General features: G+C 37.3%; 1 protein-coding gene across 3 annotated transcripts in view; it reads left to right on the forward strand.

Moving 5' to 3' along the window:
- The window catches only part of RUFY1 (RUN and FYVE domain containing 1), a 40,646-nt gene extending 20,432 nt beyond the window's left edge, over window positions 1-20,214 (forward strand). For all 3 annotated transcript variants that reach the window (XM_045027735.1, XM_045027734.1, XM_045027736.1), the window contains exons 2-18: window positions 552-725; window positions 1,106-1,223; window positions 1,954-2,055; window positions 3,263-3,386; window positions 4,568-4,629; window positions 6,585-6,650; window positions 9,488-9,557; window positions 10,723-10,824; window positions 11,310-11,426; window positions 12,188-12,355; window positions 14,251-14,348; window positions 15,529-15,648; window positions 16,499-16,628; window positions 17,646-17,740; window positions 18,086-18,134; window positions 18,300-18,377; window positions 19,366-20,214. In XM_045027735.1, the coding sequence (XP_044883670.1) occupies window positions 552-725; window positions 1,106-1,223; window positions 1,954-2,055; window positions 3,263-3,386; window positions 4,568-4,629; window positions 6,585-6,650; window positions 9,488-9,557; window positions 10,723-10,824; window positions 11,310-11,426; window positions 12,188-12,355; window positions 14,251-14,348; window positions 15,529-15,648; window positions 16,499-16,628; window positions 17,646-17,740; window positions 18,086-18,134; window positions 18,300-18,377; window positions 19,366-19,509 (1,817 nt within the window). In that variant the 3' untranslated portion in view covers window positions 19,510-20,214. The remainder of the gene's footprint in view (window positions 1-551; window positions 726-1,105; window positions 1,224-1,953; window positions 2,056-3,262; window positions 3,387-4,567; window positions 4,630-6,584; window positions 6,651-9,487; window positions 9,558-10,722; window positions 10,825-11,309; window positions 11,427-12,187; window positions 12,356-14,250; window positions 14,349-15,528; window positions 15,649-16,498; window positions 16,629-17,645; window positions 17,741-18,085; window positions 18,135-18,299; window positions 18,378-19,365) is intronic.
- Window positions 20,215-20,790: the final 576 nt, after the last annotated feature.

The following is a 20,790-nucleotide window of genomic DNA, read 5'->3' on the forward strand; positions in this document are numbered from 1 at the left end:
CTGACCTCCCAGCACCATGCTCCATTGTTTCCATGGGGGCCTACAAGAGGTTAATCCAGACCTGCTTAGGGCCTTGAGAATCAAAGAACAGTCCAGAGTACCATGGAGTCAGCTTGAATCTAGAGACAGTGACAGAAGCACCCTTCAGTCTGGTTGTTATTCATATACCTCATAACTGTACTTCACTACAAAGTGTTTCTTGTTAGAGCCAAATTTTGGCTACATCTCAGTCCTGCTATTACTTCATCATTTTTATTGTAAATTTGAATCTGATATGTTGATTCTAGAATCTGAAATCACAATATTCACACATGGCACCTAAATGAACCTCTGGTTGGTCAGTCAGTCAGTATTCTTCCTATGAATAGATTTTCTTTCTTCTGTGCCTTATGTTTTATGTCTAACATTTAAAAATACAGTGTCACACATTCAGGCCTTGGGAGGCTGAGAGTCGAAAACTATGCATTGGCACTATCTTTCTCAATGTTGTCTTAAGGACAAACAAGCCTGTATGCTTTCATTGGTTTTTTTTTCCCTCTAAAACTTTTTAGCTGTTAAATGCCACACAATGGAAGAGCGTTCAAACTTGATGAATATGATGAAGCTCAGTATCAAAGTCTTGATCCAGTCAGCCCTGAGCCTGGGTAGGACTCTGGATTCCGACTTTCCTCCTTTGCAACAGTTCTTTGTGGTGATGGAGCACTGTCTAAAGCATGGGCTAAAAGGTGAGCACCATAGTTCGTTCTTAAATGAGTTTGGCTGAAATCATAGAAATGTTGAGAGGCTGTGGAAATTCAGATTTGCCTTAATGTGGTTTCGGATCATATTATAATGTAAAACGTTAATATTTTATCAGCAAAATTCTGTGGAGAAATATTGAGGTACAGCGAAGATCAATTACGTAATCTGTTCACATTCTAATATGCTCTATATCAGGTCTCTGTCATCTCCTGACTGAGCAATGAACTCAGTGTACGTACTGAGGGCCTGTAAGACAGAGTACATTTTAAGGGCCTCTTTTTATACGATTTGTGATTGTGGAGTTGAAGGAGGAAGTTTTGTCATTTTCCTGCTTATTAACACCACTGTATTTCTTCCCTTTTAGCCAGGAAGAGTTTTATTGGACAGAATAAGTCCTTTTTTGGTCCTTTGGAGCTGGTGGAGAAACTTTGTCCAGAAGCATCAGATATAGCAACCAGTGTTAAAAATCTGCCAGAGCTGAAGTGAGTTGAAGACGGGTAATATAATAACATGTTGTCTCTTTCTTTCTCATTTGGGGAGATCTCATTCTCTGAGCCAGAGGACATAGTGTATAAATGTAGCACAAAACTCTACATGTCTTTCAGGATATCAGTTTTCAACACTTTTGTATCCTCAACTCAACCTTCAAAAGAACCTGTCAGGCTAAAAAAGTACATTTAAAAATTCCTTACCTGTGCAAGAAGTAACCTTTAAACTATTCAACACGAGAGAATTTTTAAATCGTTTTTAGTGTCATTTGTCTGCTTTCTTTGTTTTTTGAATGATGTAAATAGACTAGTTTCACTTCCAAATTCTTGAGCACCAGCAGAATGCTGCAATGGTTAGGTTACAAACATTACAGAAGAATATTTGTATTTAAAAGGTTTTTTCATTGGAATTAATAAATGACAGGAATTTTTCTTTTAGTCTAAGATATAGTAAAATCTTGTGTTTGATTTGGGCCAAATTTGACCAGATGCTTCCTATTCACTTAAATACTTGATTTTGTTTAATAATTTCTCTGTAGATGTATAAACACTTTTATTCTCACTTAATTTTCTTCATGGGTTTTTGTGCTCATTTAATAAAATACTACCTCCAACTTGGTGGTATCTTTATTAATGCTGAATTACAGAAATACTTAAAAAATTGCTTTTAAAATCTTGATTTATTGAAATTTTGATAGTGGTTTGCATCTGTATTATATTCTAGGACCGCAGTAGGAAGAGGAAGAGCTTGGCTTTATCTTGCACTCATGCAAAAGAAACTGGCAGATTACTTGAAAGTACTATTGGACCACAAACATCTATTAAGGTACCCATACATCCAATTTGTATTATTTTGATGGTATACCATTTATATATTGAAAAGAGACACGTCTGTGCGTGTTGGTTTTGAGATAAATATCCTTTGTTCCTTTCATCTTTAAGTTTTTCAGGAAGTAGAAACAATGGATGAGGTTATAGTTTAATTTTTGGAAGTGCTGGACAGTGTTCTCTGAATGTAAATGAGCAGAAATTGCATGTACATAATAAGAACATGTCGTTTATTAATAAATTGAGCATTTTTTTCAACTTTGGACCTATCAAGATTGAATTGAACTAAATATAATACGAATATAAATTTATGGAATGAATAAATTATGTGAGCCAGTGACTTGAAATAACAGGGAAGGTTGCCATTCAAAACTTGGGGAGAATGTAAAACTGCTGAATGTTTGTAAAAGGATGCCATTATAGTTCTTCAGAATCCTGTCTGGTGATCTGACAGAGAACATACAGTTTTGTGGAATTTCTTTCTACTTTCTAAAGTAGTTTGGAACCCATACAATGAGCTTTGAGATCATACAATGTAGTTGTTGATCTAAAACCTTGGGATAGTATTGGAAATGTTTGTTCAGCAAACCAAGTACAACATCCCCTAATATGATTTAGTCTAAATTGATAAAATTAGTTACTTATTACCAGTGCTCTTTTAATCTCTGAGTACTATTGAAACAAAACATACAAAATCTTATTCTAAATACAATGGACAGTTGAGAGTTGGAGAAGTTTATTTGGTATAATCTTTTATCAAGGACAATCTTTCTTTAAACAGAGATTGTAATTTTCTGCTATCTTTGATTTAGATAAAAGGCTTGGTACCTCTTGAGCCCTTGAATGCTGTTCTCTGATTGTTATAATATTCATACAAAGCCTTAAATTGCTACAAATGCTAGTGGTTGTGAATCTAAATTTAAATTTAAAAAAAATCTAGCAGCAATGGCAGTGAATTTCACAAGCTGGCTGTATGCTTAGCAAACAAATATTTCCTATTGGGGTTCTGTATTTGTTGCTTTTCAGTTTAGAAGTCTATTCTTGTATTACAGTATGTGATAAGGAGAGGATCAGTATACATTCTTCTTTTATCTAGAGCTACAATACCACTTTATAAAATACTTCTGTTAAATGGAACTTCTGCTATTCCTGGAGGAGTTGAAATCATGATGTGTGAGAATTTCCTCTAAATTATCTTTTTTTAGTGAATTTTATGAACCTGATGCATTGATGATGGAGGAGGAAGGAGCAGTGATTGTAGGTTTGCTGGTTGGACTGAATGTTCTTGATGCGAACCTTTGCTTGAAAGGAGAAGATTTGGATTCCCAGGTGAAAACTAGGTTTTAAAATAAACTAATCTCAAAAGGCTCCAACTCAGCAAAGCACTTCAGCATGTGCTTACATCTCATTACACTTAAGCACATGCATAAGTACTTTGCTGAATTGGGGCTGTAATTTGCAAACCTGGTCTGCTATGTGGGTTAATGCTGTCTGAAGCATTATGTCACAAGCAGACATTTGAAGACTTTTTATGAGAAATGGAGCACACAGACAATAAATGAAAACTAATTATTTAAATATATGATTTTGTGAAAAGTAGTCTGGCATTTTTAATAACAGTACTGTACCTACTGTCCCTGTGTTGCCTTTAATAGAAGTTACAGTAGTTTGATTTGCTTTATTTACAGCCAGCAAATTAATCCAATTTAATATTTAGGGTTTTTTTTTTAAATTACTCTCAGCTTGAGTTCATATCTTGCTTTCAGGCCAAAGGGAAGTTTGTTAGAGTTTAATATGACCTTATGTAAATCCATCTGAATGCTAATTATAGTTGGGTTACTGATACTATTGTATAGGTTGGTGATGCAATAAAAATTAAAAACTCCGATAAAACTTCATCTGACCAAGGGCTACTGATAAATACAAGACCTATATGGAATTATTACAGAGAAATCAAGAATTAAGTTCATTGGAAATAAATTGTTACAGAGCACAATACTGAAATTCACAAAACATACCACATACACTAGAAAACTTACCTCTTATTGAAGATGGTACCAAATGTATATTGAAAATTAAAGTGCTAAAACCTTTTTCAGCACAATTTCAGAAAGTGTGATTAAGACTTTCTGGCTGCCATATATCAGTTTGTCATGCTTTCTGAATCACTACTGGAAACTGTTGCCCTATCTATGCAGCACTTTAAATACTTTTTCAGTACCTATTCAAGGGAATCATTGCTGAAAGTAATTGTCAGCAATATTCAATTTCCTAGCGTAGGCAAGGATAGATTCATTATATCCAATGGATTTTGTTCAGTTTTCATTTTGATCTTTTTTTAAATAAAAAGGCAAACTTCTTTTGCTTCAGAGGATAAGAATTGGATTTCTAAACTTAAACATTAAATGGGTAAAAAGTAGATGAAACTTAGATAATGGTAACAACTACTGCTTGAAAGACTTTAACTTTCATTGTAACACTGTGTAACTTTTAAAAATTGTTTTTAACAGGTTGGAGTGATTGATTTTTCCTTGTACCTTAAGGATATACAGAACAGTGATGATAGCAAACAGTATGTATGATGAATTATCTTAATTACTCTTTCTATAGAAAACTCAGAATATTAAACTGTCAAATGTTAGTACTCCCTTGGAGTGCACCAGTGTTGGAGACATCTCTAACTGGATCAGAGTTCATGTCCTGAGCTTGGGCCTCTGTGGTCCTTAAACTAGCATGATCTGAGTTTGCAGGAGTTCAGTGCATTAAATTCCTTAAAAAGGGAACATCAGATTGCGTTGGTGATTCTCTTTTCATGGGATGGATATATAGGGTGTGGCTTCCCCTGGTCTGTGTGGGTGGGTGAAAGGCATACAAAGGAAGTGGTCTACTACTTTCTGTTTATAGGGTTACTGTAGCCATGTTGGTCCCAGGTTATGAAAGAGGTACAGTTGAGGAGATATTTTATTGGACCAACTTTTTTTGGTGAAGAAGACAAGTTTTTGAGCTCCACAGACCTGAAAAAGAATTCTGTGGAGCTTTAAAGCTTGTTTCTTTCACCAGTAGAAGTTGGTCCAATAAAAGATTTTTACCACTTAATTTGTGGTAAAGCAGCACCATAACTATTGTAATTAAAATATTGGTGGAAGAAATTTCTTTCTATGTTTGTAGGTTGTTTACTTCACTTTGTGTTGTCATTTTCCCCCTGCTCTGCATGGGTCTTTTCGCACAGGTGAACAGAGGAGACACATTTACAAAAAGAGAAAAAGGTCAATATAAAACCATTAAAATGGTCTAAGTGGACTCAGGGCAGGTGCTGCATTTGTAGCCACTTTTTTGAAACTGACTAGATTTTAAGTTGACAGTATCATCTAGCAACTGCTATGACTTTGTATCTTTAGAATGAGTCCTTCCTTTGTTTTCCCTTTTGCCGCTTAGAAATATCAAATGCAGTTGGTTGCTATGCCCAAAATATCTATTTTTACTTCCTGTCACAGGGTCAGTGCTGACTCTCCCACTTTTGTGCCTGCACCCTGTGTTTAGGCTGGTATAATAGAGCCTTCCACGCCTTCTTTTGCTGGATCACCCAAGTGTCTTTCTTTCTTTACAGTGCTTGTGCAGTTCCCAGATCCCCCAACAGTTAGTGCCCCACAGACCCTCCCCAGGGTCTCCTGGCCCTTGAGGCTTCCTTGTTGGTAAGGAGACAGATACTGCCCTCCTGTCTCCTCCCAGGCTAGCCTCCTCACTGAGGTTTGTCCAGGGCTTTTATAGCCCTCTCCTGCTCCAGCCCTGCTGTCATTACTTAGCTCAGCATATTCCTCTGAGCCAGCCCTCGTTAGGGCTTGCAGCTGGGCTCCCTGCTGAGTACCTGCATCTCTACACCTGGCCGCCTGGCCAGAGAGCAGGCTGCAGCCAGCATTTTGGCAGTGCTTTAAAGGGGGTTTTACCCCTGGCCTGCCACACTTCCTTTAATATTTCCTAAGATTAAACTGAAGTTTGCCTCCTTGTCCCTTACAGTTTTAGTTATAACGGCATCATCTGTTACACATATAGATATCCTACCCCTTTGTTTACTTTTCTGACTTTCTCCAGTATGTCAGGTTAACTGAAATCTCTCATTGTCACAGGGGACCCTTTTAGCATCAGCATCTCTGTTTGCCCTATAGAGCATCCTTCCTTGGTCTGTATGTGTGTTTGGTACCCAACTCCTATCCTTTTTTTTTTTTTTAATTTCTGGTGGCATTCCGTTTCCATGTCCTTGTGCGGGTTTTATTCTTTTTTTTATTTCCCCTCTTCCTTTATCCTTGCTCATGTTTTTTGGCTTATAGTGCTGCTACTTTGCCTCTTCAAACTTCTGTCTTTCATCTGTAGTATGACATTGTTTATCTTAAGTGGACTGACAAAGTAATTTTAAAGTCTTGTATGGAGGTTGTCAACAATGTGGGAAGGGCAAAGTGATCCCATGTCTAGTACAGATTAACATTTCAAAATGAATACCCCCGTTTACATTTCTTAATGTTTAAAAATTAGAGATCATGGGATTACTGCTGTGCTTGACCAGAAGCATTATGTGGAAGAACTTAACCGTCATCTAAGGTAAGATCTGTTTGTTTGAAGGCGCAAACATTCATTTCTTTGTGCCCTGCCTGTAACTTTTTGTAGAATTTGCTCACAAATTCATACACTAAACAATGATTTTTTCACAATATGTGGATTTCCAAAGGAAGCTAATTTCTCATCAGTTGCATAATCTCTTTTCTCCCCCTCCCCCTTTCTGCTTTGGATACTTAAACATCAGAGCAAGTCTCTTTCAGTTTTGTAGTTAACACTCCCCAGTCTCAAAATGAAAGCAATAGAAATTGGCCTAGGAGGCTTGAGAGAATTTTTCCTGGGAAAATAACTGTTTAGTATAAGTTGAAGTCTGTCTGTCTGTTAAACAAAATATTTTGCCTGTAAGGAGGTGGTACTATTGGCTTATAAAAGCAGTGAACATAATTCACAACTCCATATGGTGAGATTACTAATTATCTTAAAGTTGATAGAATTTCCTGCAAATAGTAGTAATGTTTTAATAAATATCAGTGTTTTGTTGCAGAATTCCTTTGACGCCTTTAGCTTCCAATTCTGAGATCGTGCTAGTGTTTTAATCATATCTTATCTTTTCATCCTCCTTAAAAGAAGAGTTAACATTCAAAATATGAATGCACACTTAATTCAGAAATATAGTCCTCTTCAATTTTAGAAAGTTTCAAGTTACTGATGTGTAATGTTAAGAAAAGGAACCTTATTCTGTTTGGTCACTTGTACAAAAAAACCTAAGTATTTCCTAAAATTTTGTGTTCAGAAAATATAACTACTGTAAAAGTGTGAATTCAGAATTATTTATCATATTCCATTTCTAAATATATCATAGCACTCATTATAATCTTAGCAGTGATTTTAAATTAAAATGCATAGAGGAAGCATCCAAGACTGGGTTTGTGTAACTAATGCAACTTTGGTGGAAAGTCCTAGAGAAGTACTAATCATTATGCTGTCAACACTCCTCCTAAAAATTTAACTTCATTTTGTATCCAGTGTGTGAGTTCTTGGATGACCAGATGTGTTTTTAAAACATTAACTAGAAAAAGAGGTTGGTGTGCTTTTTAAAATATATATGTATATATATATTTTAGGCATATTTGCTTACCCTATTGTTAAAAATCTATAATCTGCAATATGTATGTTTTTATTTATAACATTATTAGAATGTTTAGTACATTTTTTTTCTTATTTTAACCTTGAGTAAACACTAAAAGAATATTTCAATAGTTTATTTTGTAACTGTGCCTCTTGCTTCAAATGTGTTCATTTTTGTTTTTTAGCATGACTAGCTTACAGTTGTTTAAACAAAACAAATTCTTATCTGATCCAACCACACCTACACCAGTACTTAGTCATTTATCTGCACCCTGTGTTTTTATGAACAACTTCAGTGACTAAGCAAAATAAGCATTGATGTCAGTCATTCCTAAAATGGAATTAATCTAAATAACATTGCAGAATACATTCAAGTCTCTTAGCCAGTGTGTTGGCTCTTTCCCGAAAGACTTCACATAAACAGACCAGACCAAACTTAAAGATTTTATTCCCATGTAAAATGGCAACTGACTTTTTTTTGCAAAATAAATCTAATTGCTGTTGTTGATGTTCGAAATAAATTGTTCGATAAGTGAGAATACTTGTAGGAATGTAAACTATCCTCCATGGGTAGGCTGGAGAGGAAATCCAGTTGTTTCTCTGCATTTTAACTATGCAGCTCTTCAAAATCAGCTGAGAAGTATTAAACTTTTGTGACTAAACCAAGGATTACAAACTAACCTTGGGATTCTGTCAGCGGTTGAACTCTGACAAATAGTTCTGTTATCAGACTTATTTCCAGGCAGGGCAATAGTCCTTGATCCAGGAAGTCTATGGGAGAAAGCGGAATGGTACTACTCATGCTTTTAAAGCTAGTCTGCTTTTGAGTGCTTTGCTGGATTGGCTCCACAGAGGATGGCCCTAAATTCGTTTTCTGGGTACATAACCTCTACCACTGGGATGATGAACATAACTGGTTCCACCTGGAGATCTCTAACATAATTAAAAGTTAATTATTTGTTTTCTGTTGCAACTTGTAGTAATCCCTCTTTAGATAATGAGATTACCCTTATATCAATATTGATCTATTCAGAGTGTGTACTTTTTCTGCTTGGTATTCCATTATCTACTGATTACTATGGATAAATTTGTGACTGTAGGCTCAGTTACTAAGTTACATAGTACTAGTTTTATTTAGCTCTTTAATGGTGTTGATCTTGTGTTACCAGATAATTTGGATTTTTGACATAATATTGTATGTGGTGCCATTTGTATGGGTTGTGAACTGGAAAAGTACCAAAGCAGATATTACAATGTACTAATGTAAGGCATAAGAGGTCTTAAATATTTAAAATAGCAGAAAAGGCACTTGGAAAATAACTTAGGTTTTATAGGGCTTTTATAATTCTTTAACAAACTCAAACCCAATCCTGGGCCATATTCCTGGCACCTTTTCACAGCTCTAGATACATAAAGGAGCTGGAATCCAGGTAGATCTGCAGCAGAGCATTCAAGGCCACCATCACTCAGAGCACACATCTCAGAAGGGGGCCTCAGAAATGAAGGCAGTATGCTAATTGTAAAGACATACATTTGGAAAAATCAATTAAGATAATTTTTCTTTTCACTCTCCCGCACCTTGTGAAAGAAGTAGTTGGCTCACCTAGGGGTTCTATACCAGCTTGAATTTTTGCCTTTTCATCTGCTAGTCGCTGTTTCTAGGAGACTGTTACAAAAATATAATTGTGAGGATTAATAAAAGCTGAACATGTCATTCTTTTTATTTAAAGCCAAATGTAAATCTTTTGCCACAGTTGCACAGTTGGTGATCTCCAGAGCAAGATAGATTGTTTAGAAAAGACCAATTCAAAACTCCAGGAAGAGGTTTGTGGCTAATTTTATCTTTTTAAAATACAAATGTGCTATACAGTCAACTGAGAGAGTTTTATTGTTACATCCTTAAAAAGGAATGGGGAGTTTAGCTATTTTATTTCAGTTGGGCCAGGATTTCACCCCAAATCTGGAGTGAGTTTCATGCTTGTGAAATGTGGGGCCTAATAGGACTGGCTTCAGTCAGAACACCGTGAAAGCTTTTCCACATACAATACCATGGTGATAAATGTGGTATAAAGCCCTAGAAAGTTTTGGTTGTTAGATGTGATGTTGGCAGAAGAATCCCTGTTATACCGGTGATTTCAAGATGTCTGCAGACTCTGATCTGTCTGATCAAGTGTTTTTAATAAAGTGTGTTTTTTCCTAAACAAAACAAATCCAAACTTGCCTAATGAGGAGGCATTAAATACCTCATCCCACTTCCTCCTTAAAATGTTTGCCTCCTTAATTATGTCAACAGGACGTACATCTATCCCCAGCACATGCTCACATTTCCCATCTAAGAGAGAGAGGAAAGACTAAAGCAAAAAATGAAACTGTGAATAGGAAAAAAAAGTTATAAGGAGTTGTCACATTTCAGCTTCCCAGCAAAAAAATAAAATAAAATTGCAAATAAGAATAGGATGCCCATCCTACTACAGTACTCCACCTATACAGATTATTTTAGATGATCTGAGTGTGATTTTACACTTCTCCTGGCATTCTGTAAAGTCCAGCCTCTACCCCTGCTGTAGATGTCATTTCGTGACAACACTGTCATCCACTCAAAGCATGGTGGATCTAACCTTCAGTGTGCCCTATATCTCATTTCTGAGCATCCTGAAGACAATTATGTTGACAAAACACGATAGTCCCAACCTTGCACATCCCAAAGCTATCTATGATAAAACAATGCAGCTCACATATGATGTATGCCAGAATTCGAACTGGTATTTCAAGGTGAGAGGCAAATGTATAACTCACCAAATTAAATATAGCCCCATAATTAATATTTTAAAGAGTAGCCGTGACTATTTTTTTACTTTGCTGTATTATGAAACATATGGTACTAAGACTTATTTCTAGAAATATTCTAAGTGGTATGTTTAAATCTCATTCAGATGCTGCATGCTTGTCTGTGTTTAATCACGATAGTCTTATTTTTTTCTCTAACCAGCTTGCAGCAGCAACGGATCGTATCGGTTCACTTCAGGAAGAACAGCAACAGTTAAAACATCAAAATGAATTAATTCGTGAGCGGAGTGAAAAGAGTGTAGAGGTTAGACATCCAGTTCAAGAATATGGGAAATATTGAAGATAGGCTGTCCTCTGATCCATTAGCTTCAGTATTATAAAACAATTTTAATTTGAATGCTAACCTTGTTTGTATATAGATATGGGTATTGAACATGTTCCTTCTGTTTAAAATTTGCTTCTCATATAATACACATTTTAAAAAAATAAAATTAGTACCATAATGTACAATATAATGAAACCATGTCTGTTCAGATGTAGGCTGCAAATGTTTTTTTAAAAAGGGGGTGAAGTATCTTCAAAAGCACTGGACATTTAAAAATCTCAGTACTAATATTTATTTTTGAGAAGTCATTTTAATATGACTATCTGATTAGATATAAGATCAATTCTGTGCAATCACAGGAAATAATTTTATATTAAAAGAATGAATAGAAATATATTATTTTATGTCCTATAACCAAATTATAAGCAAACTTCAAAAACAACTTTTCCTAATGTTTCATGTAGGTAACAATACAGGATACAAAAATAGAACTGGATACCTATAAACAGTCACGCCAAGGTCTGGATGAAATGTACAGTGATGTCTGGAAGCAGTTGAAAGAGGAAAAAAAAATTAGGATGGTGAGGATACTACATGGCAGAGGGTGAAATGAAAGATTGTGGTTTTTTGTCTTTATTTTTAGTGTTTTAACATAAGCATGTAATATGAAAATGCTGTGGATTGCTTGAATCCAGGCTCCTTGCTGCACAGTGGATTTTCAAGCATCTTTCTCACAATAGCTTAAACAGATGGACAGCAACAGTCCATAAAGAAAACAAAACGGAGCTCATGGAAAGTTAAGAATGAAGTCCTCCTCTTGTTTGCTAGACTGTTGAAATGAATACTGTATTTAACATTTTTTTTTTAAATTGTCAACGCAAAAAAGCAACTTTTTTTTCTTTGCAGTCATGCATTGTTGTGACTTACGACAGTCAGCTCTCAGGTGAAGCATTCTCTCAGCAGTTACGGACTGGCTGGATTAAGAGCCCTTTGCTTCATTTCAGACTTTCAGCTCCTGTAGCCAGTCCCTACCTGGAAAGAAATTCCCAGAATGGAGAAGACTGACTTAAACATTCAATTCTACCATCTAGAGCAGGACTGCAAATAAAATAAAGTAGCAGAATGCTGAGAGTTAGAATATACTGTGTGCTGCTCTACTTCTTACCATTCTTACTAACTTACTCATATTGTGTTATTTGGGCTGTTTGTCTCATTACATATAAAATAACATTATTCCTTAGACATAATACACAGACAAGTGTTATGTAGGTTTAGCATGTTAGAAATTTCTTACACATGATGCATGTCCTATATAGCAATAACTAGGAAATCTCCTTCTAAGGAAGTAGAGAAAGAATTGGAGCTGCAGATTGGAATGAAAACAGAAATGGAAATTGCCATGAAACTTCTGGAAAAAGATACTCATGAAAAACAGGACACTTTGGTTGCTCTTCGCCAACAGTTGGAAGAAGTTAAAGCTATTAATTTGCAGATGTTTCACAAATCCCAGGTAAATATATCAGATTTGTAGATGGAGAGAAGTAAAAATGTCTTGCTACTTGGTAATCATACATGTGTTCTTTGTTGCAAACACTCATGTATGTTGTATCAGTGTGTGTTGGATAGTCTTACTATTCAATAATCCTCTGAGAAGTCCTTCCATAACACCTATCTTTAACCTTTCCTTTCACAGCTTTCTCTTACCAGATGTCATGAGTCTTTATTGTAGGTTGTGTAGACTTTGTTGTAAATTATTATATAAATTCCCTTTTGGAATACCATTTGATACTCTCAAGGGAATGCACTAAAAAAATCAGTTAGTTTCTTGTTGTACAGGGGGAGAATAAGGTCCCAGGAGTCTTAACTATTGGTCCTTTGTTCAAGCCAGTAGACTACTTAAGTTCAGTTCCTTGGAGCAGATGGGGCTATAAGATCAAACTGGTGACGGAAGTTACTTGCATTCTGCAGGGTGGAAAAATAGAATCCCCTAGGTTCTGTTCCCTACTCTCTTACTGACTTCCTATGTGACATTAGGTAAGTCATATACTTCCTGTTTCCTCAAAATGGATATAATACTGATCTACCTCAGGAGTATTATGAAGATTCCTTGATGTCTGTAAAGCAATTGAAAACATTAAGATGAAAGGTGCTATAGAAGTGTAAGTTAGCCAACAAAAACTTGCAGGTGCAAATGAATATTTACACTCACAGTCTAATAACAGTGAGCTTTATTTCCACTAGTGAGGTACTTTTTAGTTTGTTCATCTGTTCATTTAATTTTTAATTGTACCTAGGCTTTAACCACCCTGTGTCTCTTCATATACTCCTACTTCCAATGCTACATATGCATCTTCCTGTTCTAGTCTGACATTTGCACTGTCTCAGCTTCTGCATATACATCTTCACTTCCTCTTTCTTTAAGCACCATCACTGATCTCTTTAACTTACCCTCCATGTTCATCCAACCTGATCACTTCATTTCCTCTGAGTGTTTATTTCTAAAAAGAGAAGCTTTTGATTATGCTGAATTTTTACTTACATAAAAGCAGGTGCGGGTCTTTTATCTTATTTTGAAATACCACGGTCCAATTAATAGCTCTTATGCCTTTTCTCATCCTGCCCAAGTAGCCCTTTAAAAATTGTGTGGTGCTTGTGTTTTTTCACTTCTCCCTTAACACAGATTTGAGAGATGGTATGTGACTGTTGGCTCCCAAAGGAGAAACGCGGGTGTTCCTCTTTCACATTTTAACTTCTTCAGTACTATTCCAGCTGGTGATATAACTAAAATCAAATACTGACTCAAGATCCTTGAATCAGTCCTATCCTTTCCTTTAGTCTTTTTTTTTAAGGTATGCCAACGGTAGTTATATATCCCTTTAATTCTCCTTATCTCCTAATATATCCCTTTAACTACTGTCCTCTTCCTTTCCTCGCAACCTCTAATGTTCTCAATCCTCCATAATCTCCTCTGCCTTCAGTTGCCTGATCTCAAGAACCCCTCCTATGCCAGCTCCCTGACCTTTGCTCTCCCATTGCTCCCTCTAGTACACCACTACCCCGATATAATGCGGCCCGATATAACATGAATTCAGATATAATGCAGTTAAGCAGGGCTGCGCACTCCGGTGGGTCAAAGCAAGTTCGATATAACGCGGTTTCACCTATAACGCAGTAAGATTTTTGGCTCCCAAGGACAGCGTTATATTGGGGTAGAGGTGTACATCAGAAGAGAGAACACCATTTAATACATCTTGCCCTTTTCAGTTTTCTTCTTACTGCATCAAATTCTTCAAAATATTGATTTTCTTTCTCGAGCACTAAACTTTGGCTCTAAACGTTATTATTTTGGTTATACTTTGGAATATTAAAGAATTTATGTGAAATTGTTCACATTTCTTCTTACAGAATTCAGAGAGCTCACTGCAACAGAAAAAAGAAACAATATCCTCTTTTGAAGGAAAAACAAATCAAATGATGTCTACTATGAAACAAATGGAAGAGAGGTGATATTTACAAACTCTTAAAAAGGCGATGCTGGAAAAAGAATATTGCATGAACTTCTAATATTCTTATATATTATAGAAGCCTCAGTAGTGCCTGCATAGTTAAGACTTGGTTGAGCTTTTCAATGAAAACAGGACTAAGATCCCTCCATTTCACACTTCAAGTGGCTGAATTTGGTCTCCACATTTACCACAGTTAACGTTCATGTGATCCTTTGAATTTTCTGTTCTGCCTATTTCATAAAATACTTGGTAACTCTTCTAGACAACACTATTAAAATCACCCTGTCTTGAAGTGTAGCCATCAATGTATTACTTTCTTTTGCCTTCAAATAGACACACCTTGAACTCCAAACTTCAGGCACTTCCACACGATCACCATATACTGGAAATATAAATACCTGTATATAGAAATCTAAAACTTAATCAGTTACTCTCCTTATTTGGCGTAACCATACATTGAGAGAAGCTGTGACAGGTCGGAAACTATCCACTGCCTACATCTGTTCTCATAGGCTGCCTTCCTGGCCCAGCTTCACAGCCCCCCCTCCCTAGCTCCAGTCTTTGCAGCCATCCCCAGACAGTCTGTGGCAGGGGCCACGACGGAGGCAGCACTGAATGAGACCATTCTGATGGACCTGAGCAGGGGGCAGGGAAACTACATGATCGGGACAAGTGTGATGGGGGTTCCCTGTGGCTGCTGCCCCAACACCGATCCACTTCTCCCCACGTTGCAGAGCACTGACTGCTAAATTTTGCCCCTCCACTCCCTCCTCCTTCCCCCCCCAACCCTGCACAGCCTCCAAGTATCCACACTACACCCTCATCTCCTGTACAGGTCCAGGCTCGCCCTCTGACCTCCCCTTTGTGCACATTTTCTCTTTCTGCCCCCTCCACCCTCATACATATCGATCTGTCCCACACCACACCAATCCCTGCATGTGTAAATGTATTCTCTGTATGCTGAGTTAAGGCATACATCCCGTGTGGCTGACTCAGGGCTTCCACAGAAACTGTGGCTTTTTAAATGTCCTGTTGCTGTGCATTCAGATTCTCAGTTGTACCACTGTAGAAAAATGGGTGCAATAGAATTTTTTTAAAGGAAAGAATTGTGCGTACTTAAGTAATATTTTTGTGCATTGATTATAATAAATGCATTGCATGTCTTATTTTGCTTTAGGTTGCAGCATGCAGAACAGGCTAGGCAGGTAGTAGAAGGAAAAAATAACAAGATGAAGCAAGAGTTTGGTGGCAGAATTGAGACTCTGCAGCAACAACTCTCCCAGGTGGACAATCAATGGTACTTTTTTTACTTCTATAATACTTAATATAAAGATGAAAAATTATTTTTTTTTGTTTTAAGATTTGTGTTTCTTCTCTATTAGTGCTAAAGAGTGATAGATAACTAGTTCTTTATGGATGGTAAATTATTTGCAGTTAACTTTATGTATGTACGCAGGTAAGATGGTGAGTGGATGCTTTATTAATAAATGAAAAACTTGCATGCTTTGCCCTTTAATAACAAGGCTATGCATGATTAACTTATTTAGCATCAGGGTGTGTGCTAGGTCCTCTGTGGACATAAAATTAGACCCAAAAGGCTTACAGTCTTAATGGAAAACATTCAGACAAGGGAAGGGATTCAATGTGACATGTTGATTTATGGGACACTATCTTGTTCTCAAATCTGGTCTGATTCACTTTTAGAGTCAGTGCTCAAATAGAGAAACAATCTCTTGCTGCATTAAAAGGGTCTGGAATTTAATACCAAATGCATCTCCCACTGTGCTGCTGATTCTTATCAAAGTCTTTCCAGGATTTCACCAATGGGGCTATGTGCATGTGCTCTCAATTGTAACGTTTTGTATGTTCAGTTATTTATACATAAGCAGTCAAATACACACCTAACTGAATAAAAACTCCACAACTCATGAAACCCACTGTCTTGGCTGCTCCTTCCTTACTGTGAGCAAAGGGAAAAAAATGTTTAATATAATTATTGATCTCTGTACTGCTAAAACAGGTCTCTCCCCCTTCCCAGGGCAATGTTTCCAGTTTTGCCCTGGACTGCACAAGTGCTCCTGTCCTTCCTTTTTCCTAAAACTCTTTATAAAAACAGCCTCTGTTACAACCAAAGCTATTTTTAACAGCTCAATTCTGGAGAAGGAGTTAAAATCTGAAAAAGAACAGAGACAAACGTTGCAACGAGAGCTACATCAAGAGAAGGATACTACTAGTCTGCTAAAAACAGAACTGCAACAAATGGAAGGGTTGAAAAAGGTAAGTATGTTGGGAGCATGGTGAGTGGTTAGCGTGGAAAGTCAACAGAAGCTATGCAAATATTTCCCACCTTTGCTTCAATAGTTAATTTCTATAGACTTCCCCCTCCCCCATTGCGCACTTGTGAAAGTGGTTACAAGAAAATGGCCAACAATTCAACTAACTTTGTGCTAGAAAATGCAAATAGGAGGAGCTTGGGGTCAGCATATTATAAAAGAAAGGTGAATTGATATTCTAAACGAAGGTTTCAGTGGTGAATATTTCAAACTAAAATGAGTGGACTAATTCTACAAGTTTTCAAATCCTCTGTGCTTCTTAAAATCATTTTCTACAAATCCTCATTCTTTACTTTAAAATGACTCTTACACTTGCAGCAACCCACTCCCCATGTGCATTTGGCATTCGTTGTATTTATTTTAAGTGCTGGAGGAGCAAAGCATACATTAATAAGATTGTAAGCCCCTTGGAGCAGGGACAGTCTTTTTGTTCTGTGTTTGTACAGCACCTAAAACAACGGGATCCTGTTATATAACTATGGCTCTTAGGTGCTAAGGCAATATAAAAAATAAAGAGGTATGTGCACTGCATATTCACTGAATAATACTTGCACCATTGGCCAACTGGCTGGTTTATGCCACATATGCTAGTTTACTCTCACAGAGATTGCAAAGACCTGAAAAAATCTCTTCACCTCCCTTGTATTTGTATAATCAGTTTAAAAACTTGCCCATGATACATAAAGTGCATACCATTTAGATCTGAACAGGTTAACAACATAAACACAGTAAAAGCAAGATCCTAAAGTTCCAGAATAGGTATCTAGCTTTGTACAGAAGTTAATATATCATAAATTCCTCAGTATGTTGGGTTGATTTATTTAGGACCCACTTATATAAGGTCGGGGGGTGGGGGGTTGGTTTGGTTTTTTTAACTGCAAAAAACCCTCTAATTCTTCACACTGGTGAAGATGCTCAGCATTCACGTTCTTATTCAGAGCATTCAGTGTATTAATTATAGGAACTGCGAAAATTGCAAGATGAGAAGCAGCAGTTAGAGAAGGTCTGTGAAGAACAGGAACAGGCTCTGCAAGAAATGGGACTACACCTTAGCCAGTAAGTTCCAATAATTTCAGAACTATGTAGATAAATAAGTTGGATTTTCAAACTATTAATAACATATGCAACAATTAAAGAGCATCCAGTGACATCAATCAGAAGCACGAATGTTAGAAAAGGAAGGATGAGTGTGGAGAAAGTAGATACAAAAGTTTGGGCAACCTGTGCATGTGTGTCTTATCCATTTGCTTCAGTGGTGCTATTTACACACAAGGATTGCGGGATTGGGACTTCCCCCCCCTCCCCTTTGTTCCAGCTAAACTCTGTTGCATTTTTTCTGTACATAGCTGCCTTTTATCTCACGTTAAAATGAGAAGTAATTTCTTAATTGATCTTTTCTAGATCCAAACTGAAGATGGAAGATATTAAGGAAGTAAATAAAGCACTAAAGGTACTGTATACTTCATGAAAATGTAAGTTAAGTATTGTACATCTTTCATTTCAGATGACCTCATACTGCAGGTAACTCCCAAACCACCTTCAACTTCAAATCCTTTCTCCAAGTAATTCATAACTGAATTGATCTTTCTTGCATATGTGATTGTTTTTATTTTAGGGCCATACCTGGCTAAAAGATGATGAAGCAACCCACTGTAAACAATGTGAGAAGGACTTCTCCATTTCAAGAAGAAAGGTAGTGGTGTTCAGTGGATAACTATGAAGAATACCCTTTTTTTTTTTTAAAGCAATAAATGAAAGAATTGTAACTTGGTGGTTGGTGACTTGTGGGAGGTGCACACAGGATCAAGTGACCCTCCAGCAGCCGGCCTAGGTGGGGAGAGGAAGGGGCAGGGCCAGAGCCTCTTCCAGCCAGGCTGACCAGGATGCTGCCTGGTGCAGCGCAGTGTCCCAGCTGACTGGGAGAGCACCTGGGGCTCAGCTTCTGGGGACAGTGGCCAGACGAGCTGGAGCCCCTCCGGCATGCTCAGTTGGCTCCTGTCCCTAGAAGTCAAGCCTGGGCAGGGAGCAGGCTGCTGGCGCTCCCTGCCCAGGCTCAGCTCTGGGGACAGGAGCCAACTCTGAGCATGCTGGGGAGGGTGGGGTAGGGCTGCTCTGATTCACTCAGCCACTTTCCCAGAAGCCACGCCAGGGCGGGAAGCAGCCCACTGCCGCTGCAGCCAGGCACTCTCCCAGGCAGCTGCTGTGCTGCACTGGGCAGCATCCAGGAGTGGCTCCGGGGCCTGGCTGCTAGGGAGAGCAGCCAAACATGCCAGGGGGAGCTAGCGCAGTGGGAGGACAGAGGCCCCCTTCCCCCAGGTCCAGCAGCTAACATGCCTGCCATTGAGAAACTTGGGTTCAATTCCCATTGTGGTTTCCTTTTCTAACCAGCAAGAACTGGAAGTGCTAAAAGGCAGTTTTTTAGTTCCTGAAAGAATGAATGCCTCAAGATGCATGACCCCCTTCTGGCTAAGCAGCTGTGATGACAGCCTCCAGATTGAATTCTGTATAGTCCTTAAGTGGAAGGAAGTGGATCCTTGATGTGGGGAGGGTGGAGGCTCAGGAAACCATGGATGGTGCCAGCAGGAGCGTATCACAATTTGCTAATAGCCTGCTGTAGTTAAAGATTAAACTGTACCGTTTGTGCTTACTCAACCCTGATTATGTTTTAAACTGTCTTGTAGCATCACTGTAGAAACTGTGGTGACATCTTTTGCAACACTTGTTCCAGCAATGAACTTGCACTGCCATCCTACCCTAAACCTGTGCGTGTTTGTGATACATGTCACACTTTACTGCTTCAGAGATGTTCGTCTACTGCTTCCTAATGCTTCGGTTGTTTCAAGAGGACCATTCTAAGCTTGGAGAAGGAGCCATGAATTTTTTTAAAACTCTGACTTCCAGTATCCCTTGTGCAGAATAAAACATCTCTTTAGATTTCAACACTTTCCATTCTAGAACAGGTCAAGTAATAATTTAAAAGATATAAAGGTATTTATAGGAATTATGAAAGCTAATGTTTTGCCAATATATTTCATAATGAAATCAAGTAGGAGAAATAAAAAATTATATAATTTAAAATGTGCTCAACATGCTGAAACTTTGAAGTGCGAATTCACTTTTCTGAATTTTATAAAAAACTATATTCTTTATTTAAAACTTTGTACTTCACATTTGTACATCTGACCTCTTTAAAAAAATCACTGATTTTTTTTCTGCACACTGTAACCTCATGGTTCTAACGACTCACTTTTAATAATCTCCAGATTATATTATGTTGGTTATGTACAGTTTTATAGGTGACCAAAGTAAGTTGAACATGGAAAAACAGTCAACCTTCCACATGTATAAATGAATGTGCCTTCACTATATACTTCAAAGTAAAAATAGCATATAGACTATATTTGTTTCTAAAAGCACTTATGAATACAATAGTGATTATGCAATAAAGTCTTTGTTAAACTATGAAAATGAGATTGTCTTAACACTGTTCCATTTTTTTCTTGAAAATAAATAGCAATGAGTAAAATCAAGCATGTAATCTTTGAAAGAGTTTCATTTGGCAAAACAAAATACTACTCATTTGTAGAGAATATAAAGCAAGAAGAAGACACTTTTTTAAAGTAACTGAGTGTAGTAGAACTGAAGTACTGTGTAGTATAAAAAAGCAATGCAAACTAAGAGCAAAGAAGCAATAGAATGTATACATAGGAAAAAAACATCCTAACATTCTGGGAAAAATCTGTTAATAGAAACTTGAAACACCTACACAAAATGCAACTACCTCAAAGCACTCTGCATAAAGAAAAAGGGAAGAAACTGAAACTGGACTCAAAATGCCCTCCATAAGGGGGGAAATGGAGAAAATCCAGAACCAATGGCACTGCCCATAACTTCTATGAGTCTGTTCATAGGGTTTAGACTTTAAGGTGAAAAGGGACCATCATGATCATCTAGTCTGACCTCCTGCACATTGCAGACCGCAGAACTTCTCTGTCTGAGTTACAGAAGTCCTAAAATCATGGCTTAAAGCCTTCAAGTTACAGAGAATCCAATATTTACACCAGTTTAAACTTACAAGTGACCCATGCATTAGCCTTTTTCACAGC

This window comes from Mauremys mutica, chromosome 8 (assembly GCF_020497125.1).
Source record: "Mauremys mutica isolate MM-2020 ecotype Southern chromosome 8, ASM2049712v1, whole genome shotgun sequence".
Lineage (NCBI taxonomy): Eukaryota > Metazoa > Chordata > Testudines > Geoemydidae > Mauremys > Mauremys mutica.